The sequence below is a fragment of the Balaenoptera ricei genome, chromosome 12 (genome assembly GCF_028023285.1).
Source record: "Balaenoptera ricei isolate mBalRic1 chromosome 12, mBalRic1.hap2, whole genome shotgun sequence".
Lineage (NCBI taxonomy): Eukaryota > Metazoa > Chordata > Mammalia > Artiodactyla > Balaenopteridae > Balaenoptera > Balaenoptera ricei.
In genome coordinates, this window is record NC_082650.1 from 44,560,390 (window position 1) to 44,574,926 (window position 14,537).

Consider the following 14,537-nt stretch of genomic DNA (forward strand, 5'->3'; position numbering starts at 1 on the left):
CCACACAGGTCATGACCTGAGTTATGACTGCCATACCAGTTTTCAGTACTAGAGTATAATTACTCTTTTTAAAATACTGAAATACTTCTACTTTATTTTTAAGTAGTTTTATTATAAATGTTTTTTTAATTAACATTTATATAAACATTTTTATAAGTATATTTAAAATATATATTTTATATAAATATAAAATTGTATATTTGAATATATATAATAGCTTTAGAAAAAGAATTATAAACACTTCTTAGTATTATATTAATATTTTGGTATTATTGGAAACAAATACAAAATTACTAATACTATAACCTATCCTGCATTTACACATAAAAAAAAATCAGTTTAAAGCAGGGTTTCAATTTGAATTTAATATGAGAGATAATTAATGCCTATCTAGAATGTTATTCTGATAAATTCTGATGACACACCCATGTACAGCCAGAGAGAATGCTGTAATCAATTAGCACTTATGAAGTAAACAGGAGAGAAGGAGAGATGGGCATTTATCTGCCATCCCTGATGTAGAAGAGCTAGATTAACGAACTGGCAAATTATATTTTAAGTAGTAAAGTACACTAAAACATAAGCATTCAATCCTGCGAGAGCACAGAAGACACAGAAACTAACTGTGCCTTAAGGAGTTCTGTAAGTTTTCCCAGTTATCCTGTCTTAAAGGATGAGCAAGAATTTGCCAGGGAAGAGGATGAAAGGGGAAAAGGAAGGGAACAAGTATTTCAGACAAAGGGAATATATGTAAACACAGAATTCATGAAGAAGCCTGGCATAAACATGGAACAGTAAGAAATCAAGTGTACCTGAACAAGAGGATGCATGGGAGAAGGGGCAGGAGATAAAGCTGGAAAGGTAGGTAAGAAAACATATGCTTCCTGCAATCTGGTTGAGAAATCTGGACTTGATCCTAAGGAATAGAATTTAAAAAATTAAAGTGAAGGTTGTTTCAAGCTTTGATGATAAAGACCTAAACTAAATTAGTAGCTGCGTTGGAAAATATAGAAGACAGATTGATTCCAGAAACATTTCAGAAATTGATTCAATAAGAATTAGAGGCCAAATGAATGTAAGGAATATGTGGTAAGGAAGAAAAAGGAGTTGATTTGGCTTCCCTGGTGGCGCAGTGGTTGAGAATCTGCCTGCCAATGCAGGGGACACGGGTTCGAGTCCTGGTCTGGGAAGATGCCACATGCCGCGGAGCAACTGGGCCCGTGAGCCACAACTACTGAGCCTGCGCGTCTGAAGCCTGTGCTCCGCAGCAAGAGAGGCCCTGATAGTGAGAGGCCCGTGCACCGCGATGAAGAGTGGCCCCCGCTCGCCGCAACTAGAGAAAGCCCTCGCACAGAAACGAAGACCCAACACAGCTAAAAATAAATAAATTAATTAATTAAAAGAAAAAAAAAAGGAGTTGAGGATGACTCCATGGTTTTTAGTGTGAGCCATTTCAGTATAACGACAAAATAACCCAAAATAGGGAATACCGATGGAGGAACAGAGTGGTGGTTTTATTTTCTTGCCTCCATGTTTTTGAGATGAAAATAATGAATTCATTTGTTTTATTTTTCATTTACATACAGCAAAAATCACTCTTTCAGTGCTATGAATTTGACAAAATGCACAGGCACATAACCAACACAATAAGATACAGAACAGCTTCATGACTCCCCCCCAAAACTTCCTCATGCTGCTCCTGTTAGTCCTTCTCTCACTCTTAAAACCTGACAACCACTGATTTGTTTTCTACTTCCATAGATCTGCCTTTTCCTGAATTCCAAATACATGAAATAATAACAGTATGTAGTCTTAATTGGCTTCTTTCATTTAGCATAGTGCATCTATAAGTCATCCATATTGTTGGCATGTATCAATAGATTATTCCTCCTTATCACTGAGTAATATTCTATTGTACAGATATACCACAGTTTATCCATTCATTAACTGAAGGACATTTAGGTTGTTTCCAGTTTAGGGCAGTTACGAATAAATCTGTTATAAACATTCATGTACAGGTTTTTGTGTAAAAGTAAGTTTTCATTTCTCTTGGGTAAATATCTAGGAGTAGGATTGATGAATAATACGACAAGCGTATGCTTCGCATTTTATAAGAAACTGCCAAACTACAAAGTAACTATAACATTTTGCATTCCCATTAGCAACATATAAGAGTTCCTGTTACTCTGTATCCTGGCTATACACTTGGGATTGTTAGAATTTTGTTATTGTTAATTGTAGCCATTCTAATGGTATACAGTGACTTTAATTTTATATGTGTTAAATTTACAGTACATAAGGCACAAACAGAAGGTTTTTATTTATGGATAGTTAAAAATATGAGTCAAAACTCAGGAAAAGAGTGCTGAATGATAATCCAAGAGCATTAGAGCTATAAAAGAAAGATGCCCAAAGGAGAAATCTTAAGGATATTCACATTTCAGTGGAAAATGGAAAGAGCAAAGGAAACCAAAAATAAATAGGAGGATCAGAAGAAAACAAGAGTCATGAAAAAGAAGGTAATTCAAAAGATAAAGGAGTATTTCAGTTGTAGTAGCACTAAAAACAGGTCACCCAATTTGTTCATTCATTGATTTATCCAGCAAATTTAAGCGCCTACAATAAGCCAAGTACCATAGGAAGGAAGCAATAGATTTGATAATTAGGTCACTGGTAAAGATATTGAGAGAAATTTCATTAGTGGTGGAGCTAAAGGTCGAATGGAATGGGCTGAGGACTTCACAAGGATTTAAAACTTTGTGCCTCTGAACTTTTATTATTAACTTTCTTAATAATAACAATGTTTAGCATTATTCTCTACTTCATATATAAAAATTCTGTCGCATTAATAAAAGCTTAGGGGGCTTCCCTGGTGGTGCAGTGGTTGAGAATCTGCCTGCCAATGCAGGGGACACGGGTTCGAGCCCTGGTCTGGGAAGATCCCACATGCCGCGGAGCAACTAAGCCCGTGAGCCACAACTACTGAGCCTGCGCGTCTGGAGCCTGTGCTCCGCAACAAGAGAGGCCCGCGCAACGCGATGAAGAGTGGCCCCCGCTTGCCACAACTAGATAAAGCCCTCGCACAGAAACGAAGACCCAACACAGCCAAAAATAAAATAAATAAATAAATAAATTTTAAAAAGAAGGGAGAAAGTCATAGCCAGAATGCACCCACATGGTGCCTAAAGTTGGTTAAAGTGAAAAATAAAAAAAATGCCTTTAAAAAAATAAAATAAAATAAAAATAAATAAAATAAAAGCTTAGGCTCTTGGAAGGGAAAAACAGAGATCAGAGTTCACGACAGAGCATACTGGGCTTCAACATTAGTTGCTGAATTATGTTCAACAGTATAAAATATCTTAGCAAAATGAAATGTTCGCAGCAATAAACCTCTTTAATATACTTACCACCTATACATTAGGCATCTTCTAGGCCACTGGCCTCTAAAACTTTTTGATCACATATCCTATGTACACAAAATATGTTTGGGAATTCCATGTACACAAAATACATTTGGGAATTCATCCTCAATATGTTTATTTATATACACGTATCACTAGCTTAATAAACTATCCCATTATAAATTCACAGATAGAATTTTTTTTAAAAAACAGAGTAGTTTTAAAAGGTAAACAAACAGAAGTTCTAATATTTTCTCCCCACATCTGATTGAATCACCTTGTGCCTCCCAACACACACAGCAGACACTACTCCTTAATACCATCAGTCTGGGCAATGACATTAAAACCTTTCAATATAAATGTTAACCAAATAAAATCTAGCCCCAACAACTCATACATCATTTGTTCCTTTTTCTTCTGTAGTACTAACTTCTTGTCTCTTATTTAACATCGCATCCTCACTGCAGTTGCTTCAAAGGGGATGTAAAGTTCAAGGAAAATGATCTTTAAAGGGGCCTCACCCAAGGGGACTGTTTCTTTCTCTGGATTATAGCTTAAAAAACTACTGTACTTCAAAGGCTGCTGTCTCATACAAGTTATTGTAAATATAATAAATGCTATTCAAACACTGTAAAGTTGCCAGAGGAATTTTTTTTTCAGTCATAAGCTTATTTTTCACTCTGCTCTTTGAAAAACTGCTGACGTTGGGCAAACAACTGGAATCCGAACTTTTTCTAATATATACTAACGGAATTTCTTGTCTCCATAAAGCCTCCATTTCCAGGGGCTAGGGTGGCTGTTAGTAAAATTACAAGATCAGTACAAAGGGGAAAGTGCACCAACCAGAAGATCTAAAGGACAGAGCCGTTTGTTTACCAAGAGGGAAAGTCACTGTCTTACAAAATATAAATCACTGAATGTTGTAATTAAGAGACCTCAAATCACAAGGCTTTTTTTTAAAAAAATGTGTTCAAAAAGCCGAAGAGTTAATGCCAATGTCATATTCTTTCTAAGTATCACTATCCCGTTTAACAGCTTTCAATTCCTTTCATCTCTTATGCATTATCGAGGAGACACGATTAAATTTTCATCTTGGAAGTGAGCTGGCCGACTACTAGAGAGACGCATCTAAGCCACGCTCGCCCGCGTCAGGACTGAGCCCTTCCAGGCACCTGCATCCAGCTGGAGGGCAGCTCGTGGAGGTATAGAGGGTGCGACCTCACATGTGTAGGCCCCTGGAACCGAATCTGCCTTATTCTGGACACGGTGAAACTTCTAATAAGCTGAGCCGCGGGACAGACTGCTGAGCCCCAGAAGTGACAGGCAACGTTTGACAAGACCATGTACCAAAAAAAGGAACTACCGAGAAACAGTGGAGCAGAGCGGCGAGAGGATGAGAGATCCTCTGCCTGAAGCTCCTTCAGAGGACCAGCCCGGCTCTCGGAGAGGCTCAGGGCTCCCCGCGACTTCGCCTCCTCAAGAGAAAGGTCCGGCTGCCACGCCCCCGCCACCGCTCTCTCCCTCTGGGGAAGCTGATTTTTTCAGCTTGGCCTGGTCCTGAACCCTTTGCAGAGGAAGGGGTAGATCAAAATAGTGGCCTCAGGAACTAGTAGCTCCCACAGGGACCAAACCCGAGGCTCACCCAACCTGTCCTGTGTCACTCCTACTTACCTATTAATGTGGCGTTTATCCGGCGCTCTGACTTTCCAGTTCCCAGCTGCGGCGTCTGCTGCGGTTAACAGCGGGGTCACCACTCCGCCCCTAGCGATGAGTCTAGAGACCAGGCTCACAACTCAAGATGGCGGCCTCCTGCGCCCCTCACCCGAGACCCCAAGGCTTGCCTCCCAGAAGCCCTTGCACGCGGCGGCGGCGGCGGCTGCGGCACTGACCAGCAGAGGGGGCGGAGAGAAGCGGGCGCCCCAGCCGCACCCACCCATGGGGGAGCCGGCTCCTGCCTGGACTCCGGGATTTTAACCCGGCGCGGTTGCCGTTGCAGGAGTGTGTCTTACTGCCCTAGTCCTCCGTGCCAGCTCTCAGTCTTTCATTCACTCATTCGTTCGTTTGCTCACCCATCCATCCATCCACCCATTCATTTGTTCATTTTACAACGTGGTATATTGATGGAGGGCATAATCTGTGCCAGGCATTGTTTGATATTGGAGGTACAACAGTGTACACAACGGATAAAAATCTTAACCTCATGGAGCTTTATTTCCTGCCTTCCTACATTCTCTGCTCATTTGTTTCAAGCTTTTCAGTTAGCTATTTATTTAAATTTTTGGATTCTGTAACATCTGTGGATTTTTGACAAAAAAAGTAGTCACTGATATATGAAATAAATAACTCCAGATAAAGTACTCTAAATTATTATAACACATATATAGCCTTGTAATCCACCCTGGGGTTGAACAAGCAGTATTGAAAACAGACTGTTTTCTACATGTAGTGTTAGGCACAGAATATGTAAGATAAATAACACGATTCCTTCCCCGAAGAAACTCCTGTTTTCCATCTCTTGTTCTTTTTGTTCTCTTTTCTGAGAAATTTTTTGGGTTATCCTACAGCTCTCCATTGATGTCTTTTTTAAAATTCTGCTATTGTATTTTTTAAATCCCAAGAGTTGTTTCATATTTTTAATTCAGGGGTCAAGATAGCGTTATCTTGTAACCTTGAGGCAAGAACGTGTCTTTGTCATCCTCCATAGTTCTGAGTTTGGCACGCTGTAGCATTATAAGCCCTTTATTGATAACGTAATAGAGTGCTACTCAGTCAGGCCCTGGATAGTGGGTACTGTGGATTTGTGTAATGCCCTAGGACCTGCCCTCTCCTCGTATATTAGGCGTTGGAACCTTGTCGGGAAGGTGCAAAAAGACTACGACTCCCAGAATGCACTACAACCCAGATTAGCGTGGAGCGGTGCATGCTGGGAGTCCTTCCCTTCCGGGGAATAGAAGAGCTTTTTGAATTTGTTTCTGGAGGCTAAAGCTTATCGGAGTCCCTCGTTCTCTTCTCGGTTCACCGTGAGTCTCTCGGTAGAAAGAGGGCCTACCTCAGTCTTTTAGGCCGGGAAAGGTAATCGACGCCGCGCACGCACTCCTGCCCGCAAGCCAGCCGGCGTCAGCCGCGGGATCCGAAGAGGAAGCCAAGCACAGGGCAGTGTGGCCGGCCTGTGGCCAGCTCTACAGGCCGGTAGGAAGTGACCGTCCAGCCCTGGTTCCCTGGGCCCAACGCTTTGACCCAGTTAGTATCGGGGCTGGTTTCCTGTCCTGGCCCGGGACGCTGGCATGGACCCTTGCTTGGGTAGGCTCCGGCACCTCTCGCCGGCCTCCGTACATCTCTCATCCCCTTGTTGTGATCTAAGTGTTGGGGAGTTGAAGCGCATCCTTCTGCGTCCAGCTGTGTCCCAGCCCGGGGAACGTAGAAACTTCTCTGCGTGTGACGTTCTTTCCACTGGGGGTTTGGGAGAATTTTCATCTAAAATCAGAGACAATTTTCACTTATCTGACGGGAAATGGAAAAAAGGACAAAGTTGGAAGTTCTTAGAAAGCTACATTTATTTAAATGATGGGAATAGTTTCCTTATTTTTCATTTCCTGTTTGTTTTCTGAATATAGTTTCCTTATTTTTTATTTCCTGTTTGTTTTCTGAATAGTTTTTAGCTGAACGGTATTCTGTAGTAGAAAGGTTGTGACGGTGATTGCTTTTTGAAAATTACTGCTTAGCAAAATCACCTTTGTGTCAGTAGCCAGTACTTTATTTGTCCGTAAAACCCATAAATGACGGCTGATTTAGTACAACTCGTTTTGTAGACCAAACCTCAAAGAGGTGAGATGTCTCACCTAAAATTATGAAACCTGAGATTATAATCCAGTTCTCTTTGACTCTGGAATCAGTGCTGTTTTCTATTATGCTCACTCGGCTTTTATTTTTTTGGGTGGAGAGTACAGCCTCTGGAGCGTGACTGGGTTAGCATTTTGGCTATTTTCTGGCGCTGGTGACATATCTGAGCCAGGGTTTCCTCCATATAGAATGATAATAATGGTGCTTGAATTGGTTTGATATATGTAAAGGTTTTTAACTGTTAACTGCTATTATAAAGATTTGTTTGTTTACCCAATTCATTGTTAATAATTTTAAAGTTTTGTATTTAGATATATCAGTTGATAAGGTTTCTTCTCTTTGTTTTCTCTTACTTGACTTATTTTACCTGCAAGTTTATAAACGTTATTTTTTCTCTACCTCAGTCCAGAGACACACTTTTTGAAATTTTTGAAAAATTATTTACTTTAATTTGCATTATTATTGCCTTTGTTTTATCGAAACCATAAACTTGAAATACAGTAGTGAAATTTTGGTTGAGATTTATAAATAAATTTGTGTATTTGAGGAACAATAAGTACATTGAAAATTTCTTCATCTAAATAATCCAGTTATAAATAACAAATATAATTGCTCGAAATCATTTTACAAAATGTATTTTCTTCAACTCCTACTTTCTAACTTAAAATAATATTGTATTCTTTTCTAGTTACCTGCTGTACCATGCTATCTTGCAATATATGTGGTGTAACAGTAACCTCAGAACCAGACATGAAGGCTCACCTCCTAATTGTTCACATGGAAAATGAAGTTACATGTCCATTTTGCAAGTTGTCAGGTGTGAATTATGATGAAATGTGTTTTCATATTGAAACTGCTCATTTTGAGCAAAATGAACTAGAAAAAAACTTTGAGAGGATTAATACAATACAGTATGGAACTTCAAGTAGCAGGAAGGACAGCACCCTACAGTGTAGAATGGAAGTTAATTCAAGTATTCATTCAGCTTGTGCATCTAATCATCCGAAAATTTCAGCTCCAGGCCCGCCTAATAATGGTGTTTTAAAACATAAAGGCTTTTATTCAGAGAACTTAACTGAATCTAGAAAATTCGTGAAAAGTAAGGAAAAACAGTCTGACCGAACTAAAATTAAAGGATCAATTTATGAAGCAATGTATAGTCCTCCTGAATGTCCATTCTGTGGAAAAATAGAAGGTTGTAGTCAAGATATGGAAACTCATGTGAAAACAGAGCATGCTGATCTTTTAGACACTCCATTAGAAGGTAAAGTATTCATTTTATATAATAAGTAAGTAGCAGTAGTCTCAGTTTAATATGTGGTGTCCCAAAAGTTGGTTTGTAAATGAGATCCCTACAAATGTGTTTTCAGTTTGTTTATAACATTGTTCATTTGCCATTATTGCAATATGAAAATACAATAATGGAAAAGAGTTTTGATGCAAATAATAAATGTTTCAGCTACATTGAAAATAGTTTTAGAAACTTTCTGAGGAGAAATACACTCAGAGTCCAGTTTGCAGAGGCCATTCTTTTATTTACCACCAGCCCAGTGGCATCTGAACTGCCTAGGACTCTGATTTTGTTACCAAGTTGTAGTTTGATTCTGTTATGATCAGAGAACAAACTTTATGGTTTAAGTTCTTTTGAATTTCTTGAAACTTCTTTTATGGCCTAAGGTATGGTATATGATCTATCTCAGCACATGTTCTATAGACACTTGGGGAAAAAAATGTGTATTCTGCGGTTGTTGGGTCGAGTGTTCTATATTTGTCAATTAGGGTATGTTGTTTGATCGTGTTCAGATCTTCCATGTCCTTGCTGATTTCCTGTCTAGCAGTTCTACCAGTTTTTGGAAGGGAGTTGAAGTCCCTAATTATAATTGTATATTTGTCTGTTTTTCCTTTCAGCTCTATTAGGATTTGTTTCATGTATTTTGAGGCTCTTTTATTGGTGCATACACATTTAGAATCATGTATTTCTTTGATACCATTGAGTTTTTAAGAGTAATTTATATATTTTGGATGCAAGTCCTTTATCAGATAATGTGTTATGCAAATACTTTCTCCTGGTCTGAGGCTTGTCTTTTCATTCTCTTAACAGTGTCTTTCACAGTGCAGAAGTTTTTACTTTTAATGAAGTTCAACTTACTTGATTTCTTCTTTCATGGGTTGTGCTTTTGGTGTTGTATCAAAACTCTTTGCCAGACCCAAGGTCACCTTTCCCACGTTATCTTCTAGAAGGTTTATAGTTTTGAATTTTACATTTAAGTCTGATTCATTTGAGTTAATTTCTATAAAAGGTTAAGGAGAGTGCGTAGATTCATTTTTTGAAATTTAATAAATGCTGTTTTTTAGGGAAGTTTCAGGTTCACAGCAAAACTGAGTAGAAAGTACAGAGAGTACCCATATACCCCCGTCCCCTTAGCCTCACAACCTCCTCCATTATTCAACAACCCATACCAAGTGATACGTTTGTTAAAATCAGTGAATCTACATTGACACATTAATATCACTCAAAGTCCATAGTTTACATTAGGGTTCACTCTGGATGTTGTATATTCTACAGGTTTTGACGAATGTATAATGACATGAACCCACCATTTAGTATTTAGTATCAGACAGAATAGTCACACCGCCCTAAAAATCCTCTGTGCTCCACCTATTCATCCTTCCCTCCCCCTGGCCACTGGCAACCACTGATCTTTTTACTATCCATATTTTTGCCTTTTCCAGAATGTCATATAATTGGAATCATACAGTATGTAGCTTTTTCTGATTGGTTTATTTCACTAAGTAATGTACATTTAAGATTCCTCCATGTCTTTTTATGGCTTGATAGCTCATTCTTTTTTTTTTTAGCGTTGAATAATATTCCTTTGGATGTACCACAGTTTATTTATCTGACCTACTGAAGGACATCTTGGTTGCTTCCAAGTTTTGGCAATTATGAATAAAGCTGCTATAAATGTCCATGTACTGGTTTTTGTGTGGACAGAAATTTTCAATTCATTTGGGTAAATACAAGGGAATTCATGATTCTGGATCATATGGTAACAGTGTGTTTAGTTTTGTAAGAAACTGCCAAACCCTTCCAAAGTGGTTGTACCATTTTGCATTCCCACCAGCAGTGAATGAGTGTTCCTCTTGCTCACATCCTTGCCAGCATTTTGTGTTGTCAGTGGTCCAGATTTTGGTCATTCTAATATATGTGTAGTGTTATCTTGTTTTAATTTGCAGTTCTCTAATAACATAATAACATTTTCTGTACCCAGTATCAGCCAGGTCTTGGTCTTGTAGAGGTACCATTTCTTCTGTCTTGGGCGTGCTCCCAACTAGGGCATTTGATCCCAGTGTCCTGCTTTTTTGCTGAATGCTTGAATTCTGCACGTCACCACGCAGTTTGGAGGGTACTGAGAATCCAGCCCCCAAAGTCCATATCTGAACTGGCCTCTACTTACCATTTGATTTTCCTTTTTACTTTTCTTTTCTTGTTTTGACTACAGAGCTAAATGTTTATTATTAATATTTTCTTTTATTGTAAGAAGTTTGTGCTTATGCTCAGGCTTTCATCTTGACCCTAGAAGTAGAAAAATTGCTTTAAATCCAACTACAAAGAGCTTTTACTTATTTAATAAAGTTAGTGGGTAGTAGAGTCTTTGACTTGGGGTGAAAATTTTAAAAGTTTTAAAAATCAAACCAACTAAATTATATCTCTAATACAGATTGTAATCAACCACTCTATGACTGCCCTATATGTGGGCTCATCTGTACAAATTACCATATTCTCCAGGAACATGTTGACTTGCATTTGGAAGAAAGCAGCTTTGGACAAGGTATGCCTATTAAAGATAAGAATGTCATGATTTAATTTCTATTTCCTAGGATACTATCTACTTTTTAGATTAGTGTTATAGAGGGGAAAAAAAAGCCACACTGGTTAAAAATAAATCTGTCCCTTAAAAAATTCTAATAACGCTTCAACTGTTTTTTTTTTTTTAATTTATTTATTTTATTTTTGGATGGGTCTTCGTTGCTGCACGCGGGCTTTCTCTAGTTGCGGAGAGCAGGGGCTACTCCTCGTTGCGGTGCGCGGGCTTCTCATTGAGGTGGCTTCTCTTGTTGCAGAGCACAGGCTCTAGGCGCGCGGGCTTCAGTAGTTGTGGCTCGTGGGCTCTAGAGCGCAGGCTCAGTAGTTGTGTCACACGGGCTTAGTTGCTCCGCGGCATGTGGGATCTTCCCGGACCAGGGCTCGAACCCCTGTTCCCTGCACTGGCAGGCGGATTCTTAACCACCGCGCCACCAGGGAAGCCCAACTTTTTTAAGAACTTTTTTCACAGAAAAGTTATAAAGGATGAACTATTGTGACCAACAACTGAACTAGGGGTGTGAATGCAGGGTTTTGACCTAGAACATCAGTATTTAGAAGACAGTGAAATATTGTACAATTTAAAAAATCTTTTTGATTTATAAGTTGAGGCCATTCTTTCAGCAGCTGGAAGTAGTTGAATTTAGCATCTTGTCAGTAAAAATTGTTTATGAACTAGGAAGCTGCCATATGGCACATATAATTTTAAAAAGAATATGAACTATGAGACTTAAAAGTTTTTCAAGTGCATTTTCAGGTACTCTTCTAGTTTCTTTATTACCACCTACTAGTTTTATAAGAGATGCTAAAGTTTTCCTCTGTCCCCTATTTTTTTTAAATAGTGGCATTGATTAATTAATCATGGGGGTGCCTTAGAAGTGGAAAGATCCTATATGATTTTCACAATTCCATTGAAACAAAATGTAATGTAGACCTAAAGAGAAACCAATTGTGTTCTACTGGATTTCAGTTTCTTAAGGTGCATAGACATCTCCTGTTAATGCAGGGGTTTTTAGTGTTCATTATCAGTGATCCTAGTACCACTTAGTGATGTCCAGGGATAGCATTACCTGCTCACTCAGCCTAATACGAACATGAGAGTTACTGGAGTAAAGATGGAACAGTTCTCTACTGTGGTGGTTCTTTACCAATTACTGTGGAAGAATAAATCTCTGAAGTTGAGAGTCTGATAGTTCTTACTTTGTTTATGATAAGCTTTGTATGGGTACATAAATTATTCTGTAATCCTGTAGTGGGTAATGAGAGAAAGATATGGTCTGAGTGAATCACTGTTGACAGCTTCAGAAGTATGCTAAGAATCAGTTTTGAATTGCATATTTCTACCAGTGGAAGTAGGGACCAATTAGGAAGGTGTAGCAGAGGCTGAGAGATTTGAAAGGAGAGAAAGAATATTCAAATACATAATTAAACCATCAAATTGGGAAGTCAAGGAGATGCTGGCCAGAAGACACTCACTAATGGATCTGTGGGACACTGGGTAGAGAGGAAAAAGGTCAAGATGTTCCATAGTTGTACTACTTGCTTGGGGGTCAGACTGTAATTAAGTTACGATCTAATATCTGTACTTTGCAAACTTATATTTTTACCCTCTTTATTATTTCCTTTTCCCCCCCCTAGTATTTCTTTTGAAAACCAATCTGCCTTATTTGTGTTAATGAGGGGCACTACTCAAGGGTGCTACTTAATTTCTCTATAAGTTCTGGTTTCCTTTGGAGATAATAATACCTAACTTCCTAAGGTTGTTATGAGGATCCAAATGAGACAATTAATGAGAAGTGCCTGTCACAGCCTAAACACTCAGTGAGTATTAGCGATTTAAGTGGAGGTTATACCCTTACAGAAGCAGTTCAAGTTCTGCTAGATTTGTTCTCAGTGTTTCTGTGACATCATAGTCATGAATAAATGGCAAAATAATAGCATTTACTCCTTTTAAAAAATATTAACATATAGGTGAGCCTTTATTTCAGTAGTTATTTTATTCTAAACATTAAAAATGTATAATAGGTATGGATAGAGTCCAGTGTTCTAGAGATCTAGAATTGGCTCAACAGCTTCAACAAGAAGAAGACAGAAAGAGGAGATCTGAAGAATCAAGACAAGAAATGGAAGAATTTCAGAAGCTGCAGGTACAAAGATTAATAGCAATTATATTATTTTGGTTTGGTTAGAGTTCTTATTTTTCAAACATGCTATCATGCCTTCAGCCTATTATTTTTGTCTTTATTATGTAAAATATTTTTTTACATATATTTTTTATAGTTCATAACAGCCACCATTTATAAGTACTCACTCTGGTCATGTACTGGGGTGAACACTTCATATAAAGTATCTTAAAATCTTCACTGCTCCATGAAGTTACTTTAGACCTTTTTTTTTAACAGCAGATGAAGAAATGGAGACACAAAGTACTTAAGTAGCTTAACTTGCTCAGGGTTTGGCAGTATTAAATGGTAAAGCCTGGATATAAACCTATGTCGATGGGGAAAATTAGGAAAATAAGACTCAGAATTTTTAGTGTTTGTATAGGTACTTAAAACAGAAACTTAGAATTAATGTCTCCTGAGTCTTAAATTCTTTTAGTGATTGCAATTCAGGCATTTAGAAAGAACCATTTTTAATGGAAAATGCTTTTTGATGGTGTTTGAGACTTCATTTATTTTAGGTGAGTGGTGGTATCTGTTGAACTAAACTGGTAGCATCTATTATATTTTTAATGCATTAAAAATTTTAACAGTTTTTCTACTTTTTTCAGACCTAATTTGCTGTAGACTATGATGTCATCTGGGCTAATAATGCTCACAGAGTTTTTAAGTGTTCTTTTTCTATGTGCTAATAGAGTAATGTATGAGTAAAAAGGGTTTATGATTGAATAGGTTTGAAAGTGTCCAGTTAAACAGGTTTGTGTACTTGGGGTCTTCTCAAAGCCTTTAATATACTAATATGCATTGTACATATCATAATCTTCCTGAACTTATTTGACCTCTGACTTTTTTTTCTCCAGTATCTTAGACATGGCTATTTTTCCTTTGGAATATCTAATTTAGGCTATTTTTCTCATTCATGATTCATTTATTTGCAAAATTATTTTCCCACCAGGATTCAGAGGAGAAAAGAAAGTTGGCTTTTCCTAAGTCTTCTTTGCCTTATATAATTTTGAAACATTATCAATACAAAAAGTTTTCAGTGTTTAAGGGAGTTTATTATGTAAGTTTGCAGGTTACTTGTTCAGATCTCAGAAATGTTTTCCGTAGGGGCTGTTTTAACATATTATTGTCAGTGTGCAAAAACATAGTTCAGTCACTACATAGAATGAATACCTGAATGGATTAAGTAGGCCTTTGTAGGCTAGCCTAGGAACCAAATAACAAGTACTGACAGGTTGTCTTGAAAAAATCATCAGTATGGTCAGA

At 38.0% G+C, this 14,537-nt stretch overlaps 2 protein-coding genes across 11 annotated transcripts in view; one reads left to right on the forward strand and one right to left on the reverse strand.

Moving 5' to 3' along the window:
• KPNA5 (karyopherin subunit alpha 5) overlaps positions 1 to 5,223 on the reverse strand; it is a 41,499-nt gene extending 36,276 nt beyond the window's left edge. For both annotated transcript variants that reach the window (XM_059941975.1, XM_059941974.1), the window contains exon 1: positions 5,073 to 5,223. The gene's annotated coding sequence lies outside the window, so the exon portion shown is untranslated. The remainder of the gene's footprint in view (positions 1 to 5,072) is intronic.
• A 1,112-nt stretch (positions 5,224 to 6,335) lies between these two features.
• The window catches only part of ZUP1 (zinc finger containing ubiquitin peptidase 1), a 55,427-nt gene continuing 47,225 nt past the window's right edge, over positions 6,336 to 14,537 (forward strand). For 8 of the 9 annotated variants that reach the window (XR_009506174.1, XR_009506171.1, XR_009506172.1 and 5 more), the window contains exons 1-4: positions 6,336 to 6,701; positions 7,930 to 8,505; positions 10,964 to 11,074; positions 13,132 to 13,253. Coding sequence is in view for 3 of the 9 variants with exons in the window: in XM_059941361.1 (XP_059797344.1) it covers positions 6,686 to 6,701; positions 7,930 to 8,505; positions 10,964 to 11,074; positions 13,132 to 13,253 (825 nt within the window). In the remaining 6 variants the exon portion in view is untranslated. The remainder of the gene's footprint in view (positions 6,702 to 7,929; positions 8,506 to 10,963; positions 11,075 to 13,131; positions 13,254 to 14,537) is intronic. The other variant, XM_059941362.1, reaches the window with a different exon arrangement.